This window comes from Sarcophilus harrisii, chromosome 5, assembly GCF_902635505.1.
Source record: "Sarcophilus harrisii chromosome 5, mSarHar1.11, whole genome shotgun sequence".
Taxonomy (NCBI): domain Eukaryota; kingdom Metazoa; phylum Chordata; class Mammalia; order Dasyuromorphia; family Dasyuridae; genus Sarcophilus; species Sarcophilus harrisii.
In genome coordinates, this window is record NC_045430.1 from 100,900,158 (window position 1) to 100,916,039 (window position 15,882).

At 36.0% G+C, this 15,882-nt stretch overlaps 1 protein-coding gene across 7 annotated transcripts in view; it reads left to right on the forward strand.

Moving 5' to 3' along the window:
• The first annotated feature begins 1,914 nt into the window (after window positions 1–1,914).
• Window positions 1,915–15,882, forward strand: part of CNOT2 (CCR4-NOT transcription complex subunit 2) — a 153,932-nt gene continuing 139,964 nt past the window's right edge. For all 7 annotated transcript variants that reach the window (XM_031939183.1, XM_031939186.1, XM_031939190.1 and 4 more), the window contains exon 1: window positions 1,915–2,111. Coding sequence is in view for 3 of the 7 variants with exons in the window: in XM_031939182.1 (XP_031795042.1) it covers window positions 2,107–2,111 (5 nt within the window). In the remaining 4 variants the exon portion in view is untranslated. The remainder of the gene's footprint in view (window positions 2,112–15,882) is intronic.

A 15,882-nucleotide genomic window follows, 5' to 3' on the forward strand; every position in this document is an offset into this window, starting at 1 on the left:
AGGGAAAATAAAAAATGGTCATCAGGGGGTAGAGTACTGTCTGAGGAACTCCAAGAGACAAAATGGCACAGTAATCAGTCAGATGGACTAGAACTCAAATACTATGTAATCTCTCACCTGTTTCTTTACCTGTAAAACATGGGGTTTAGACTCAATAAACTCCAAGTTTTCTTCAAGCTCTTAAGATTTCAAAGCAAACATTGTCTACCAAAGCAAGTCAGAATAGAATCTTTATTCCATTTTAAAGGCCGGAAGAACAGCTTAGAGCAAGGCCTAAATCCTTCTTCATCAATAGGAACTAGCAGTTATGTTGCAGTCATAGAATCAAGGAAGTGGTTGTGGTGAGTTGAAAGCAGTACATGTGCATTTATATTCATTTTAAAAGCAAACCATCTTCCATACAATAACTTACTGGGGCAATAGCTGTTGCAGTTGAGGGGCGTTGCACTTATACAGTATTTGTTTGAATTTAATTCTGTCAGCATAAATATGTATGTCTCCTCCATGTTAGTGAACATTTTTCAATCACATCTTTAGTCTATATTCTAGTCACACAACCAGTATGAGTTAAGAGCAGCACTTGAATTCAGATCTTCCTTGATCCTAGTCCAGCTTTCCATCCTTACCTGTTTGAAGTGAACTTTCTCAAAAAACAGAGGGAAACCAAAGCACACAGAATAACAATTTTTAAACTACATTTTGCCTGTTTTGATATTATTATAATCTGTATTGACAACATAAGTTTTTTCCTGTTTTTGTAGTCTAGTAGAGCACTAATAAATTTTAAATAAAAATGCTTGAAGAGTAAAATGGAACTGTTTTTTTCCCCTTTAATGCAGACCCTCAATTCAATCTCACTTAATCACATACAACTCTTTTCAAAACGTTAAGTGAGCACCATTGGTACAGGTCTAGAATAAATATCTGGGTTCAAATCCATCTCAAGACACCAGTTTAGTGGCTCTGGGTAAGTCACTTTAAATCTGTTTCTTCAATTATAAAGTGCGGATAATACAGATGATAACATAACCTTACAGGTTTGTTGTGAAGATCAAATGAATTATTTATGAAGTGCTTAGCACAAGTGTCTGGCACTATGTAAAAGTTAACTAATATTATTCTGACATAGGCGTTACCAGATTGTGCCAAAAAAGGCAGATAGTAAAAGTTTAAACAAATGCTTATTCCCTCCCTTGCAATGGAATCTGGTTAGGTTGACAATGGAGCCTCTATGAACTCTAGGAAGTCTGGATGATGATCTTGTCACTTGTGAACATTTATTAGAGAATGACTTTTTAACTCAAACTAAGTCGTATTAAGAGAACTGAAGTTCAGGATCGAAGAGAATACTTTACCTCTGGCAGCTTAAAATGCTTATGCTTCAGATCTGAGATATTGTCCCAGTTCAGGCCGGGGTGGGAAGGTGGGGAGTTCGGGGGTTCAGAACAGGCGATGCAAAATTAACCTTCCAAGAAGGACATTAAGACTCACTTAGGAAGCAGGTCGGCACTGCGCTGGCAGGACCGGGAAGAGGATGCTCAGGCATTGGGGTACGGTCCTGGATTTAGCTAGCTCCCGGGGGATACAGAGGAAGGAGAGAGGGAAGAGTCCTGATGGCGCCCTGCGCTCCGTGGCCCAGCCCGTGGAGGGCGGTAGAGGCCGGCAGCAGCTGGTTCGGCACGGTCCCCGCTTGGCTCGCTGTAACGACCACGAGAGGCAGAGGCAAAGGAAGCTGCAGGGAAGGTAGCGGCGGCCGCCCAGGAAGGCGGGAACAAGATGCATCGGCTTCGGCGGGAGGGGGGGAAGGGGTTGTGCGCGCGCGTGGGATGATGCCACCCTTCTCCCTCCCCCCACACGCACACGCACACGCACACACACCCGACCCCATCGCAGCACGCGACGATTCCTACCCTATCCCTAAGCCCCCTCCTGCCCCTACCGTCCCAGACTACTACAACCGCAGCTGCGGCCACCCGCCACCCCCTTCGAACCGAGCCCGAGCAGCGCCAGGGAGGTCACGGCGGAGGTCAAAGGGTAAAGGTCCTGCTCCCAGCAGCCTCCGCGGTTGATACGTCGCCATCTTGGATCCGCGGGACAAGAAAATTCATGCGGTGAGTTTTTGGCAATTTTTCGGAAGTCTGGCGGCGGGGCGCGCGGCGGGGGCGGCTAATCCGGGGTCCCCGCGAGGCGGGGAAAGGATCCGAGGCCGGTCCGGTCGCGCCGGGGGTCCGTGGGCAGCGTCCCGGTCCTCCGCTTCCCGTTGCTTTTGTCTCGGCTCCAATCGAGGGAGGGAAAGAGCGGAGCGGGCGGGGAGGGGGGGCAGCGGCGGTGGAGGGAGGGAGGGAAAAAGGAGGGAAGTAAGGAGCAGGGGTGGGGGTGGGGAGGGGGGGACGGGACGTAAAGCGTCGCTCGATCCGGCCCGCGGCGGCGGCGGTGGCTCCGGCTCCCCAGGCCTGGGCCATCCGGCGGCAGCGGCGGCGGCGGCGGCGGTGGCGGCCCGGACTCCAGCTCCCCCAGGCGCCCGCCCGCCAGCTGGCGCGGACGAACCTTCGTGGGGGCCGCCGCTGCCGCTGCCGCCCCAACGAGAGGAGGAGGGAGGAGGAGGAGGAGGAGGTGGCAGCGACGACTCGGCAGCCGGGATCCAGCTCTGCTCTGGCGCCGCCTCCATCTCCTGCTGCCGCTGCCTTGTCAGGCCCAGTCGTCAGTCTGTCCTGCTGCTGCTTGTGTCCGGAGGCAGCGTGGGGGGCTTGGTGGGTGGGTAACGGGCCACGCTCAGGTTATCTCCGGTCGGGAGGGCAGTGGGAGGAGGGTATGATCGCGATGGGAAGGGAAGGGAGAGGTGAGGACAAGCGGTCCAGGATGCCGCTATGGATACTGCCCCGGCCTTCTCAGAGAAACCCACAGGCGAGCTAGCGCGGCCCTCCGGAAGCTCGGCACCTTGCTCGAGCTGATCCCGTCGCCACCGCTGCCTCAGTGTCCGTTTTCATTTCCGCTGGGGCTTCCCCGGTTGCTCCAGTCTCCTAGCTCTCTTGAAAGTTTCAGCCAAAAGAGATCCAAAAAGACTGGGGTGGCCGGTCGGGTAACTTGATGGAGGCCCTGGGGCCGGTCCAGGACCCCGCCTCCAACAACCCCGCCTCCCCTCTAGATAACTTCCGATGGGAAGTTTGTTTGCAAAAAGCATTCCTTGACTTTTAGATTTTGCACTCAAAGGAGGCTTCCTGTCCCAGCCATACTGCCTTACTTTGGAAATGCGTCCTACTTCCTTCCCCGGTGTGCTGTCAGTTTCCTTGTCATGGAAGTGCAAGGAACCATCCCCACTTTGCATCATCCAGTAGATGGAGATCCACGATAGGATTCTCTTCCCATTCTTGATTGCTTGGAGTATTTCATGCAAGTTAATTCTCCAGATAGCTATACTTAGGTATCTGATTGCACTTAACGGAAGACTGCAAGTTAAGTACTTGGGCTTTTAACTGTAGAAGCATCTGCTCATTAAGAAGGCCTAAACAGAGTTAGAATTGAACACATTTAGTGCCATTTCTAGATGCTTTGGAATCAAATTCAGTTCCACCATTAACTTGCTTTTAAACGAGAACAGAAACAAGACAGTAATCAAGAGTTTAAATCTTCTTTCCAGGGACATACTACTCAAATAATTTCACAGTTCCATTTTAGTTTGGTATATTTAGGTTGCGATATTTTATCGTAGGTTTTGCTGGAACACTCCAAAACATTTGCACTGTTTGAAGGCATCACTGTTTTAAGAGTTGATCAAATTTTTTCGAATTTGTATTAATTTAGTTTAAGTGTTTCTTTTTAATGGATGAAGGAAGAACATTTGTGTGTACTATATACACCTTGTATCACCGTCTTGGAGCAATTACCTTTAGTATATATTTGGAAATTACTTTTATGAGCCTGACAGAAAAACATTAGAATACACTTTTCTCAGCCAAAATTCCTAAGAAAATTTTCTAAAGATTTAAATTCTACAAAACTTTTAACTCTTACTGGAAATTCTCTTTAATGAGAGAATGATTCGATAATGTTAGTAAATAATACAAATGCTATTATATAGTTGTTTTCAATTTCTTTATTTTCCTTCATTAAAAATTGCTTTTAATTACTTAACAGGTTTTCAGAATACCTTTTTACAATCATTTCTATAAATTCTCATTTTGAAATGGGAAGTGAGTTGTAGTTCATTTTTTTACATCTATTTTGATGCTTCAGTAAATAAGTTAATTTAAACATTAAATTTTTTTTTTTTGGCATTGGGGGCAGCTAGATATGGTGCAGTGAATAAAGCACCATCCCTGAAGTTGGGAGGACCTGAATTCAAATCTAATCTCAGACACTTTACACTTCCTAGTTGAGTGACTCTGGGCAAGTCACTTAAGCCCAATTGCCTCAGCAAATATATATTGGCATAATCCTTTCATTCTGACTGCTGTTTTTCAGAAATGCCTGTAAACTACTTCTGATTTTCTGGGAGTAGTGGAGATGAGAGTTTATTGTTTTTCACTCAACTATGTTTTCAGTATAACTTTTCTATTTTCATTTTCTATGCCACTTAAGTTTCAAAGCAGACCAGAGTTATAGGAAAATGTGTGTAGATATCATAGTGGAGGTGTAGTGTGGTATAGTGAATTGACATTGGACCAGGATTCAGAAGCTTTAATTCTAGCCCTCCTTTTCTCCTTTTTTAGGTTACCTGAAGTTGGACTAGCCACCCTCACACACCTCATTTCTCAAATCTGTAAAATGGGATCATAACCTAAATTATTATTTTTTTTTTAAGGTTTTGTGAGGATCAAATAGGTATGTGAAAGTATTCTCAAGTTGTAAGTTGTCATGTCAAAATATGTTTTTTTGTTGTTGTTACCACATAAATAGGTGTAAATCGATGTTTAAATCACGTGAATAATGCCTCAGGTGCTGTTTAAAAAATATTATAACTGGGGGCAGCTAGTTGGTGCAGTAGGTAGAGCACCAGCTCTGAAGGCAGGAGGACCCGAGTTCAAATGTGGCCTCAGACACTTAACACTTCCTTGCTGTGTAACCCTGGGCAAAGTCACAACTCCAGTTGCTTCAGCAAAAAAAAAAAAAAATAATAATAATAACTAATTTTAAAAATTAAATTTCAGGACTGTAACAACCTGATCGTTCAAAATTTACCTCCTCCCTCTTTTTTTTTTTTTTTTTTTAAGATGCTTTGGGGTTTTAATGGACTAATGTAACTGAAAGTATTCCTATGAAAATAACCAAATACTTAAGATTTTTGAGAATATTTCTTTAGAAGTATTTCTGAAGCCCAGGTTTTTTTCTTTTCATTTATTTAGTCAAACACTTTTATCAAAACATTTATTTTTAGGCTCTAAGTAAAGGGTAAGTACATATATCAATGACTTCACAACTTTTCACAATTGTAAAAAGCCTTATGTTAATCCTATTTAGTATATTTTAATGAGTGAGTCTTAGGGATTTTTTAATGACACAGAATATGTAATATGAAGGTTTGTAGTGATGTAGATTTATGAGCAAACTTTAATGCAGACCTTGTTTATTTGTGTCTAGAGGATAATGTGCTGACAAGAAAAGGCTTTTTTCACACTTTAAAAAAAGTTAAATGATAATATTGGTGATTTGAAATGTGTTCAACCTTTTGTGACATTTTTATTAAATCTACTTTGAAATGCTCTTTTAAAGAAGACATTAGAAGATTATATTTAAAAACTTATAGAAATGGTGATGAAGTGTAAGATAGTGAATAATTATAGCAAATGTTTATGATTTTAGTTATTACCCAAGATTCATAATAGTGAGAAATTAAAAGTTATTTTAAGTGGCACTAGGACATGTGAATATTCATCATATACAGTCCTGATAACAATTATTTTACATTGTGAAAGTAGTTTTAATTACAAATCCAAATAAACTGTATGAACAAACTTCCCAAAGCTAAACCTTATTTAAGAGATAACTTTTGAGTATTTAATTTCAAGATGGTATAAACTAAGTAAATTTTATTTTATTTTTTTTTACAAAGAACAGAAAAAGAGAACTACCAATGGAATTATGAATATTGTACGACTTACCACGTTTTTTGTTATGAATTTCAACACTGTTTAGCTTGTATGTGTTCTTTTCTGTATTCTATTGTGTTTTTATTTTTTTCAGGTGATTCATTGATGCTCTTTTTGGGGGGGATTACGGGAGAAAATCACTATCACTTCTCCCCCCCAACATTCCCCAACTCTTCTTCCACACTACCACCAAAAAGTCCTACCTTAAAACAGATTTAACCACATAAAATAAAACCACACGGTAATGTCTGAATATATGTGTCATTGTGTACCTCTATTCCACCATCATACTGTCAAGAAGTGAGAATCAGGATTTATCATCAGTTTTCTGAGTTGCTATTGTTCATTGTGTTGATTATAGTTCTTAATCCTTTCACCTTTGTTTTCCTTTACAATGTTTTGGTCATTATATAAATTGTTCTTATAGTTTTATTCACTTCTCTCAACATCATTTCTTGCAAGTCTTCCCAGGTTTATACATAGATTTTAAAAGATGTGGCTGAATTAATAATGTTTCATACTAAAATTGATAGTTAAAATAAATTAAGAAAATACATTTTAATTCATTTTGCAACTTTTCCTTGATTTTACTGATAGGTTTCCCATTTCTAAATAGCATTCACTTCTTTTTTGGTTTGGCCTTCTTTTTGGCTTGCCATAATTTGATTTTTTGCCCTTTTGAAGTCCCTACCACTGTATAAACCACACTGGATTTGTGTATGTGTGTACATACCTGCATGTGTTTTAATTTATATCATTTGTAGGAAGGAGTCATATTTAAAATGATATGTACCTATAGACTTTACTTATACTTTATATATGTATAAACACACACACACACACACACACACACTTTCCTGACATTGAAAAAGTTCCATATATATTGTAGTATAGATTATGATTTTAAAAAAAAATTTATGGCTGCTTATATCACAGTTACATCCAGTTATTTTAATGACATTGCTTATATTGGAATTTCCATTCCCACATAATCTTTCTGGTGTAATAAAGGAAAACAGCTAAGCTTCTGATAGTATATATAGCATTCCATATGCATAGTTCCCAATTTCTTTATTAAAGAAAGAGAACTTTGTTTATTTTTTGGAGCAATTTTGGTTTTTGTGAGTAATATGAATTTGGATGTCTTTTGATATTGTTTACATGTACATTACTGTAGTAATTTCATATGCTTTGGGGTTTAGCTTAGAATAACTTCATCTGTTAATTCAAGATTTCCCATGTTTCTTTGACATTCTCTTATTTGTTGCTTTCTACTACACAATCATTCATTACATTCATGTACCACAATTTGTTTAGCTGTCATCAGAGATACTTGATTAACCAATCGTCAAGTATTTATGAAATATCTTAGTATATTACAGGTACCATATTGTAGGGCTACAAAACCAAAAATGAGATAGTCCCTAACTTCAGGGAGCTTATTTTCTATGGGAAGGAAACGACAATACATATATAAATATATAAAGATATGATAATTTTTTTTCTAATTTTTGTTGGCAATATTTAATTTAGCAGTGATTGAAGTATGTTACTCTGATATGCTTTATTCATTTTACATTGCTAGGAAAGGAGACTATAAATATAGGAGAACTTTCTTTTGTTTTAAAGTAATTTTTTCATTTAGTACATGTTTATTGAACTTTGGAGAGACGATGAATATCACAAAATTTTTGTCTTTAAGCATCTTAATGATCTAATTAAAGAATTGTGTATATACAGTACACAAAGTAAACTTTAGTGAGTATTGCGGTAGGGAAGATTTTGCCATGATGCTAGGAAAATTCAGAAGAGAACTATTATCTGATTTAGGACCTTCTTGGTGGAAATGGAATTTGAAACGACTCTTGAAGGATTTGCATTTTTTCATTTTTTATCATTGCGAACATAAGAACATCAAGAAACATCAATATTTCTGTAGATAAACAAAAACGATTGACACTGTGAAACTGTCCTACTTTAACTAATGTGAAATTAATTCTCTGTGTATTTTTCAAAGTTTAATTCATGCTCTTCTTTTTTTGATAGAACTATAATAACTATCCTTTTCGATAAATTTCTCTACCCCTTCCTTACTGTTAATAAATCAAAACACACATTGACTTATGTCTGAAAGTCTCATTTTTGCATTTCTAATCCATCTCTCTGTTAATGAGATGGGAAGCATGATTGTTTTTCTGTTAACTGCATATTTCACTCAGCATTGGTTAGTTTTTAGAAATAAATTTTCCTTGATGTTTTAAAATAAAATTTCATTTTTTCCTTTTAAAAAATTTTTATTATCTACCCCTACCCAGAAAGCTATCTCATGACAAAAAACTTTAAAGAGAGTAAGGAAAAAAACTCCAGTAAGACTAAACTATATCAAAAAAAGTCTGATATATTAGTATTAAATGCATATATTTTATGTATCACATTATGGTTTACCATTTCTGCAAAGAAGCAAGAGAAGACATTTTCTCACATCTCTAATCTTTAAGGCCAAACTTTGTTAATCAACCAGCATTCATTTTTGATTGTTTTGTTGTTTCTATTGGTGTATTTTGGTTTCTTGGTTCTGTTTACTTCATTTTCCATCACATCTTTCCACACTTATCTATTCATCATACTCATTTCTCACAGTAAAACAATAGTCGATTAACTTTTTGTACCACAAATTGCTTAAGCATTCCTGAATTAACAGACATCTACTTTGTTTCCGGTTCTTGGCTACTAAAAAAAAAAATTACTGCTGTAAATATTTTGCTGTATGTATAATTTTTTTGTGATTCTCTTCCTTGATACATGACTAGCAATGAATTATCTGAGTCAAAGGCCTTGGGCATTTTAATTACTTTATTAGAATAATCCCAAATTGTTTTTACATGATTGGACCGTTCATGATACCACCAGCAGTACATTAGTAAGTACATTAGTACCTGCTACATTAGTAGCAGTACATTAGATCTGCATCAAGTCATACAAATCTTTCCAGGTTTCTCTAATTATTTCCTTTATTCTCTTACTACAAATATTTCTTTACATTCACATACCATAATTTGTTTACATATTCCTCAATGGTGGGCATCTACTTTGTTTACAATTTTTTATTTCACTTTTTGTTCAGCTTTGGCCTTTTCATTAGGAATGTTTGAAAGTCCTTTATTAAACATTTGTGTTTCTCCTTAATAAGATTATGCTTGGTTTTATAGGATAAGTTGTTCTTTGTTTTAAGCTCCTATTTTTTTGCTTTTTGTAATGCTGTATTCTATGATTTTTTTCCTTTATAAATAGCCTTATGTATTTAATCTTGACTATGGTTTAATAGTAGTTGAACTTCTTATTTTTAGATTTTTCATTTTTTTCCCCCTTTTGGCTTAGATTGACTCTCAATTTGAGTGTTTTCAAAACATGCAAATAGGGGGCTTTCAGTTTGAGATTTCTTCCAGTAGGTAAGCAATGGATTGTTTCTGTTTTTACCTTGTCTTCTGATTTCAATAGATTTGGGTAGTTTTATTGAAATTTGTTATTCAAGAATTTTGCTTGATTATGATTTGATGAACCTGATGCTTCTTGAATTTTCTCTCATTTTACAAGTCACTTGTTTTTCATAGATATTGTAAAAAAAATTTTTTTAAGTCCTTTGTTTTTTCTAACATTTCTTAACTCATGGAATTATTGAAGAGGAGACCCTAAACTCTAAAAATCCTTGAAGGAGAAAATCTCCTTTAACTCTGCCTCAGTGAGAGATCGCCCAGAGAATTAGATAAAGTGGTTTACTTAGGTGGGGCTGGTTGAGTCCTGAGCTAAAGAATTCCAACCCTATTCAAATTAAGATCTTCTATTCAATTCAACGCAAGCTGTACCCAGCCTCATCAAGAGCAACCCCCAGCTTGTAGCCTAGGCTTATAAAAAAGAGCCAATCTAAAACCCTCTCTTTGCAGAGGTTCCAAACATGCCAGCTATGCTCTGCTCGCTATACCAAGGAGCCTCTTCCACTGGAATATTCTTTTCCAGTGCCACCCTCTCTTTACTATCATCTATTTCCCTAACCAGACTTCATGCCTCTCTGTCAGGATTTCTAACCTTACTTCCCAATTCCTATAATGAACCTCTTTTATCAATCTACGAATCTCTGTGCCGCCAGAAGGGAGTCCCCCCCAAACTCCCTACCCTTGCGCCGAATCCCAAAGGAGTGCAAGGGAGCCAAACCTCTCCATTTGGTTCCCTGAATCCCGAACCTGCCACTAGACCTTATCATTTAACTCTCCCTGACCACCAGAAACCCTAATCTCATTTTGGTTCCCTAAATCTAGACCTTATCACTATTGGGTTCTGATTCTTTTTTTTTTTTTTAAAGGAAATCTGTTATATTAGTAAAGTTTTCCTGTCTTATGTTCTAAATTATTTACTTTTCTTTCAAGTTTTTTCCTTTAGCATTTTAATTTCAATTCTAATTTCATTATAAAATCTCCCATTTTATTTCATGAAGCCATTTTTGTGGTCTTTGGCTAGCTATCTTTGGATCTTCATATACTTGTGGAGTTGTTCCCCCTTCCCTTTGTGGGGGGATCTGAGAATACATTTTCTTTTTTCCAGGGAGTCAGAAATACAGTGAATTTTTTTGTATGGTGTTTGGAGTTGGGGAGGAGGACTTATGTTTTAATTCCAGCTTCTCTGCTATTTTCCTTTCTGAATATATGAATAGCAATTGAATTGATCTGCTTTATCATCTGTATATAAATACTCAAGTATTTACCTGTTGTAGGATAGTATTGTATATTTTACATATTATAGTTGTTTATTTTTTTTGAAATTTTAAACATTGGCATGATACATATTTTAAAAATTAAAAAATTTTAATTCAGCATATTTTATGTATATAGAAATGATTTTTAAATTAGTGGGGGTTTTGTGTAAATAATTGAGTCCTTGTGGTTTGGGAGAAAATTTTGTACCATATTACAGGAGTATTCCTAATTAGTCAAAAATGACTTATTTGGGGCACATTTTAAATGATAATTTGCTGGCATAATCATAGCTAATATTTTTGAAGTTTTTTTAAATCACCAGGCCTTTTGTTTCATAATTTCAAAGAGCATTTTCATTATACAAATTCAGCATTTCTGCTTTTTATATAATATGGCATTTTTTTTTTAATTTTAAAAAGAAGTTTTCATACTCTACTTTTAGCGTAGTCTAAAGATTGAATTTTTTATGCATGTTAGAGAAGTTTATACAGTTACATAAAATTTGTAATACATTTAAGTTTTGAGTAGCCAGTTTTGTTTCATATTACATATAGGCCCTACATTATTATACCATTATAAAATATGGATGTTAACATTATTATTATAAAACAGATTCAGAACCCTAAATCAAATTTATGATCAAATTGTTTGAAGTTATTCATAGTATTTTACTTTAATTGTGAAAAGGTACATATTTCAGATATTAAGATTTGCATTTATTAAATTCTTTTAAGATGTTATTAAAATGTCACATTTCAATGCTTGCAGTATTTGTAAATTCATTTTTAACTTAGTGTTTTGGTTTGCCCTTATAAAGAAAAAAAATGGAAACTGATGCACCTAAGAAAGAGAGAAGAGTTTTTTGATGAGACAGAAAATGAATGTAAAAATTATATCAATAGTATTGCTTGGATACAAAACCTGTTTGTTTCTTTTAGGCTGTATATGATTGGAATAAAATGGAACTAGCTATGTGAAGCTCTCTGGGTGTTTGAATCATGGGCTTAAACTCCAAGGGCCTGGCTCTGAAATCTCAGACCTGCCACTTGCTACCTTTGTTATTCTGATCAAACCATTTTCCTCCATGGGCTTCACTTTCCTCATCTGTAAAATAAGGGGATTAGACTTGCTGACTCCTAAAGTAACTTCCAACTCTTGTTTATGGTCCCATAATTCTACCTTCCTATTTTAGAAACATACTGTGGTGAGATGTTGCACATCCTAGTATAGTTAGTGCTTATTATTAAGTTGAAGCATTGCAAGAAGGAATATAATATGAAGTATATCAGTGAGCTAGAGTTGAGGCTATACCTTATACTTTCAAACCTTAAGTGTTATATAAAGACTAGCTGTTAATTTTTAAAGGGTGTAGACATCATTTTTCTGCCAGAAATTATCTTTAGGCATCATCTGATGGGATGTGTAGATGGTTTACATTGCAGAAATTTAAGGAATATAGAGAGGAATCTAATTTCCTAGTTAAAAATAAAAGTATAATTTGTAAGTGAGATAGTTTCTGCTATGTTCCAGGTGATCTGTGGTTTTTGTCTAGAAGAAACTCAGGTATTTCAAGATTGCTTATGGTTGGTTGCGATAATGACTGGCAGCTTCTGAGTTGATGACTTGAGTTTAAAATATTAAATGGAGATTGTTATATAAAAATGAGACATTTAAATTGGAATCCAGGAACTACTTGGAAGAAGAAAAAGCTGTCTTCAATGGTTTGAAAACATTTGTTCTTTTAGTAAGATATCTTAGGAATATTATTTGAACATTAGATTTAAGATTTATTTTTGAGTGTTAACTCTGCAAATAGTTTAAATGAAGAGTTTTAAAGTTAATCCTCAACTAATTTAGTTCTTTTCCAGAAACAATATGAGGAATGTAAAGGAATATAAAATATTTTTCAGTTGAAGGAAAAAACTAACACTGGAAAATAATGGAATCGAGAAGTTTAGATCCAACGTTGGGGAAATTTTCATAGAAGAACTTACATTTATGCTGAGAAGGATATTTGATAATTAACAAGTTTTGAATGTCCTTTGCTGCTTTAAAACATAAATTTAGTTTATTTTAGAGTATGTGTTGTCTTATGTTATTATGATTTATTTTTGCTAGTGCTATTTTCTGTTTTTTATTTTATAATTCTTTTTAAAAATTTAGTATATCGTATTCCATTTTATAGAACTCATATATATATATATGTATGTATATGTATATCTTAAAATTTTGTTAGACTCTTTTCCAGTATAACTACAAATCCCCTCACTTCTGCCATGAATTCAGAATACTTAACATTTTGGTATTCTATACATACTGAGTCCTTGTGTTGGTTTATGTAAGGTAGTATGTTTCAGAACTTTGCTTAGCTTTCCATTTGTAGCAAGAACCTTATACTCAAGGCCTGGGGTGCTAGGATTTAGAACCAGAAGGGACCTGAGAGGTGTTTCTAGTCCAAACCCCTCATTTGACAAATGAGGATATCAAAACTAAGGGAATCTGTGACTTATTCATGACCATACATCTATGAAATGTGAGACAGGCCTCAGACCCAGCTCTTCTTGATACACTAAGTCTAGTAGTCTCTCTCTATATATATTTTACATTTGAATATACCTTTCTCTAAACAAAATTTGTATTTATATTATATTTATCAATAAACAAAGTTCATTTTTGTGAACATTATAACTTTTTACTACCACAAATGAGCTATAGTGTTTGTATTAGTTTGAGCATATCTTAATTTGACATTATTAACAAGCAAAACAGTAAAGAATAAGTCATTTCTATTTATTCAGGTTTTAGTGACTTTTATTGTTATTATTATTTTTACTTCCTTCATCTTCAGGGAATACCAGTTCTTATCTCAAATATAGTCTTAAGACAAACTAAACTTCCTACCAAGTAGTCACAGGAACAAAAATTTGAAATTGGGTCTTGGTGTTTCCATTTAAATATGCATAATATGTGTAACTATGCTATTTGCTGTTTATAGCATATTACTATTTATGATTTGCACTCAGTTAATAGTACCACCAAAATTTTTATGTAAGAGGCCATTTGAGCTGAACCATGAAGGAAATAAGGGATTCCTAAGAGATGGGTATATAGAGTGCTTCCCAGGAATAGAGGTACAGACATTTGCAAATGTATCCAGGTAGGAAAGAAAACATTATTTAGGAAGCACAGCACGAAGGCCAATTTGATAGGAATATAGCGTTTGAAAAGGGTGTGATATATCCTGGAAAGGTAATTTGGGGTCCGATTGTAAAGGATCTTATTAAATGACAGGGGAGGAGGAGGTATCTTTGATCCTAGTAAAAATAAAGAGCCATGGCATTTATTTTAACTGAATATGGTAGATACTAAGATCATGTGCAAACTCTAAAAACAAATGGTAGTATATTCAACGACAAAAGGATAATGGAGAAAAATCAGTCAGTAGTTGATTCATTAAGGAGTTAAGATACTAAATTACCCTCCATGCACTCCTCTAGCCTGCATTTATTCACTTAAGTTTTTTATTGCCTGTTTGTTTTAAGCTTCTTGTTTTTGTGCCTAGATTTTGTAAGCTCCTTGAGGTCAGGAATATTATTATTTTTCATCTTTGTGCCTCATCTATAATTGACATCTGGAGTTTTATTATTTTTTTTCTTAATTGATTTTGCTTGAGTGGCTCCGTTGTTTGGGATCCATGAAAAAGGAAAGCCTCTATTGTATTAAGTAGTTCTTCTCTAGCTCATTTTGGGAAACACATGGATGAAAAATTGCACAAGACTAGAAGTCTAGGGCTTCCTTTCACTTGTGCAGTGCTTCTTAATAATTGAGTCTATTACTGCTGAAAAAGGCCCAGCTGTTTTAAGACCATTCCTCCCAGTGATATTCTAAGTCTGCAAATCATATAGTATCATAATCTCCAGTAAATCAAAAGGGACAAGGAACATGCAAGGAGGGAGGAAAATAAGGAATTGTGTAGACTTTACTGTGTGCCAAGCACTATGCTAAAACTTTACCTCATGTGATCCTCATAGCAACCTTAAGAAATATTTTTGTAATTGAGGAAACTGAAAGAAAAAGGTTAAGTGATTTGCTCAGGGTCTCAGAGATATATCTGAAATTGAATTTGAATTCAGTTCTTCCTGACTCTAGACCCTTCTTTCTTCTATATTACCAGCTGCTTCAGGAACTCTTTCTAAATTGTAAAGTACACCTATGAAAAGAAGAGAGGCACTTTTAACAGTCAAGTTTCTTAATAAATGAACATTGTTTATTTTGTTGTTCATAATGTTTTTTCCTGGTTTTTTATTTGCATAAATTCATCTCCCTACCCCCTCTTTTTTTTATTTTTGGGTCATATTTTCTTACTATAATCAATAATCTTTATGCACTATGATTTCTTCAGTTGATCCCCAATCAGTTGGCAACTGTTGGGAGAGAAACAATATGTATATAGAAAAGTAAATACAAAATTTATCCAGAATAGGGGCAGCTAGGTGACATAGTGATAGAGCACCAGTCCTGAAGTCAGGAGGACTGAGTTCAAATTTGGTCTCAGACACTTAACACTTCCTAGCAGTGTGACCCTGGGCAAGTCATTTAACCCCGATTGCCTCAGCAAAACAAACAAAGAAACAAATAAATAAATGCTTTATCCAGAGTAGCTTGTGTATGTGTGTGGGGGTGGGGGTGGGAGGAAGGTTGTAGAAATTGGGTGGTGGTGGATCAAGATGGTTATGACAAGAGTTTTGAGTGAATCTAGGGATTCTGGGATGGAGAAGTGAGGAAGAAGTTCATTTCAGTCAGAGGGGACAGCCTGTACAGAGTGGCAGTGGGGTAGAGTGGAAAGAGATATATTTTGTTTGAAGAATTTCAGTTTCACAGCTATGTGGAATCTGATTTGGAAAGAATGAAAGCTTTTATCAAAGGGATTGATTTCATTAATGTTCCTTTTACTCAACTTAAATTAGTACTTAGTATTACCTTAGCAGGAAACTAAATTATATCTTAGGATTTTTGATCATTCAATCAATTAAAACATTTATTAAGCA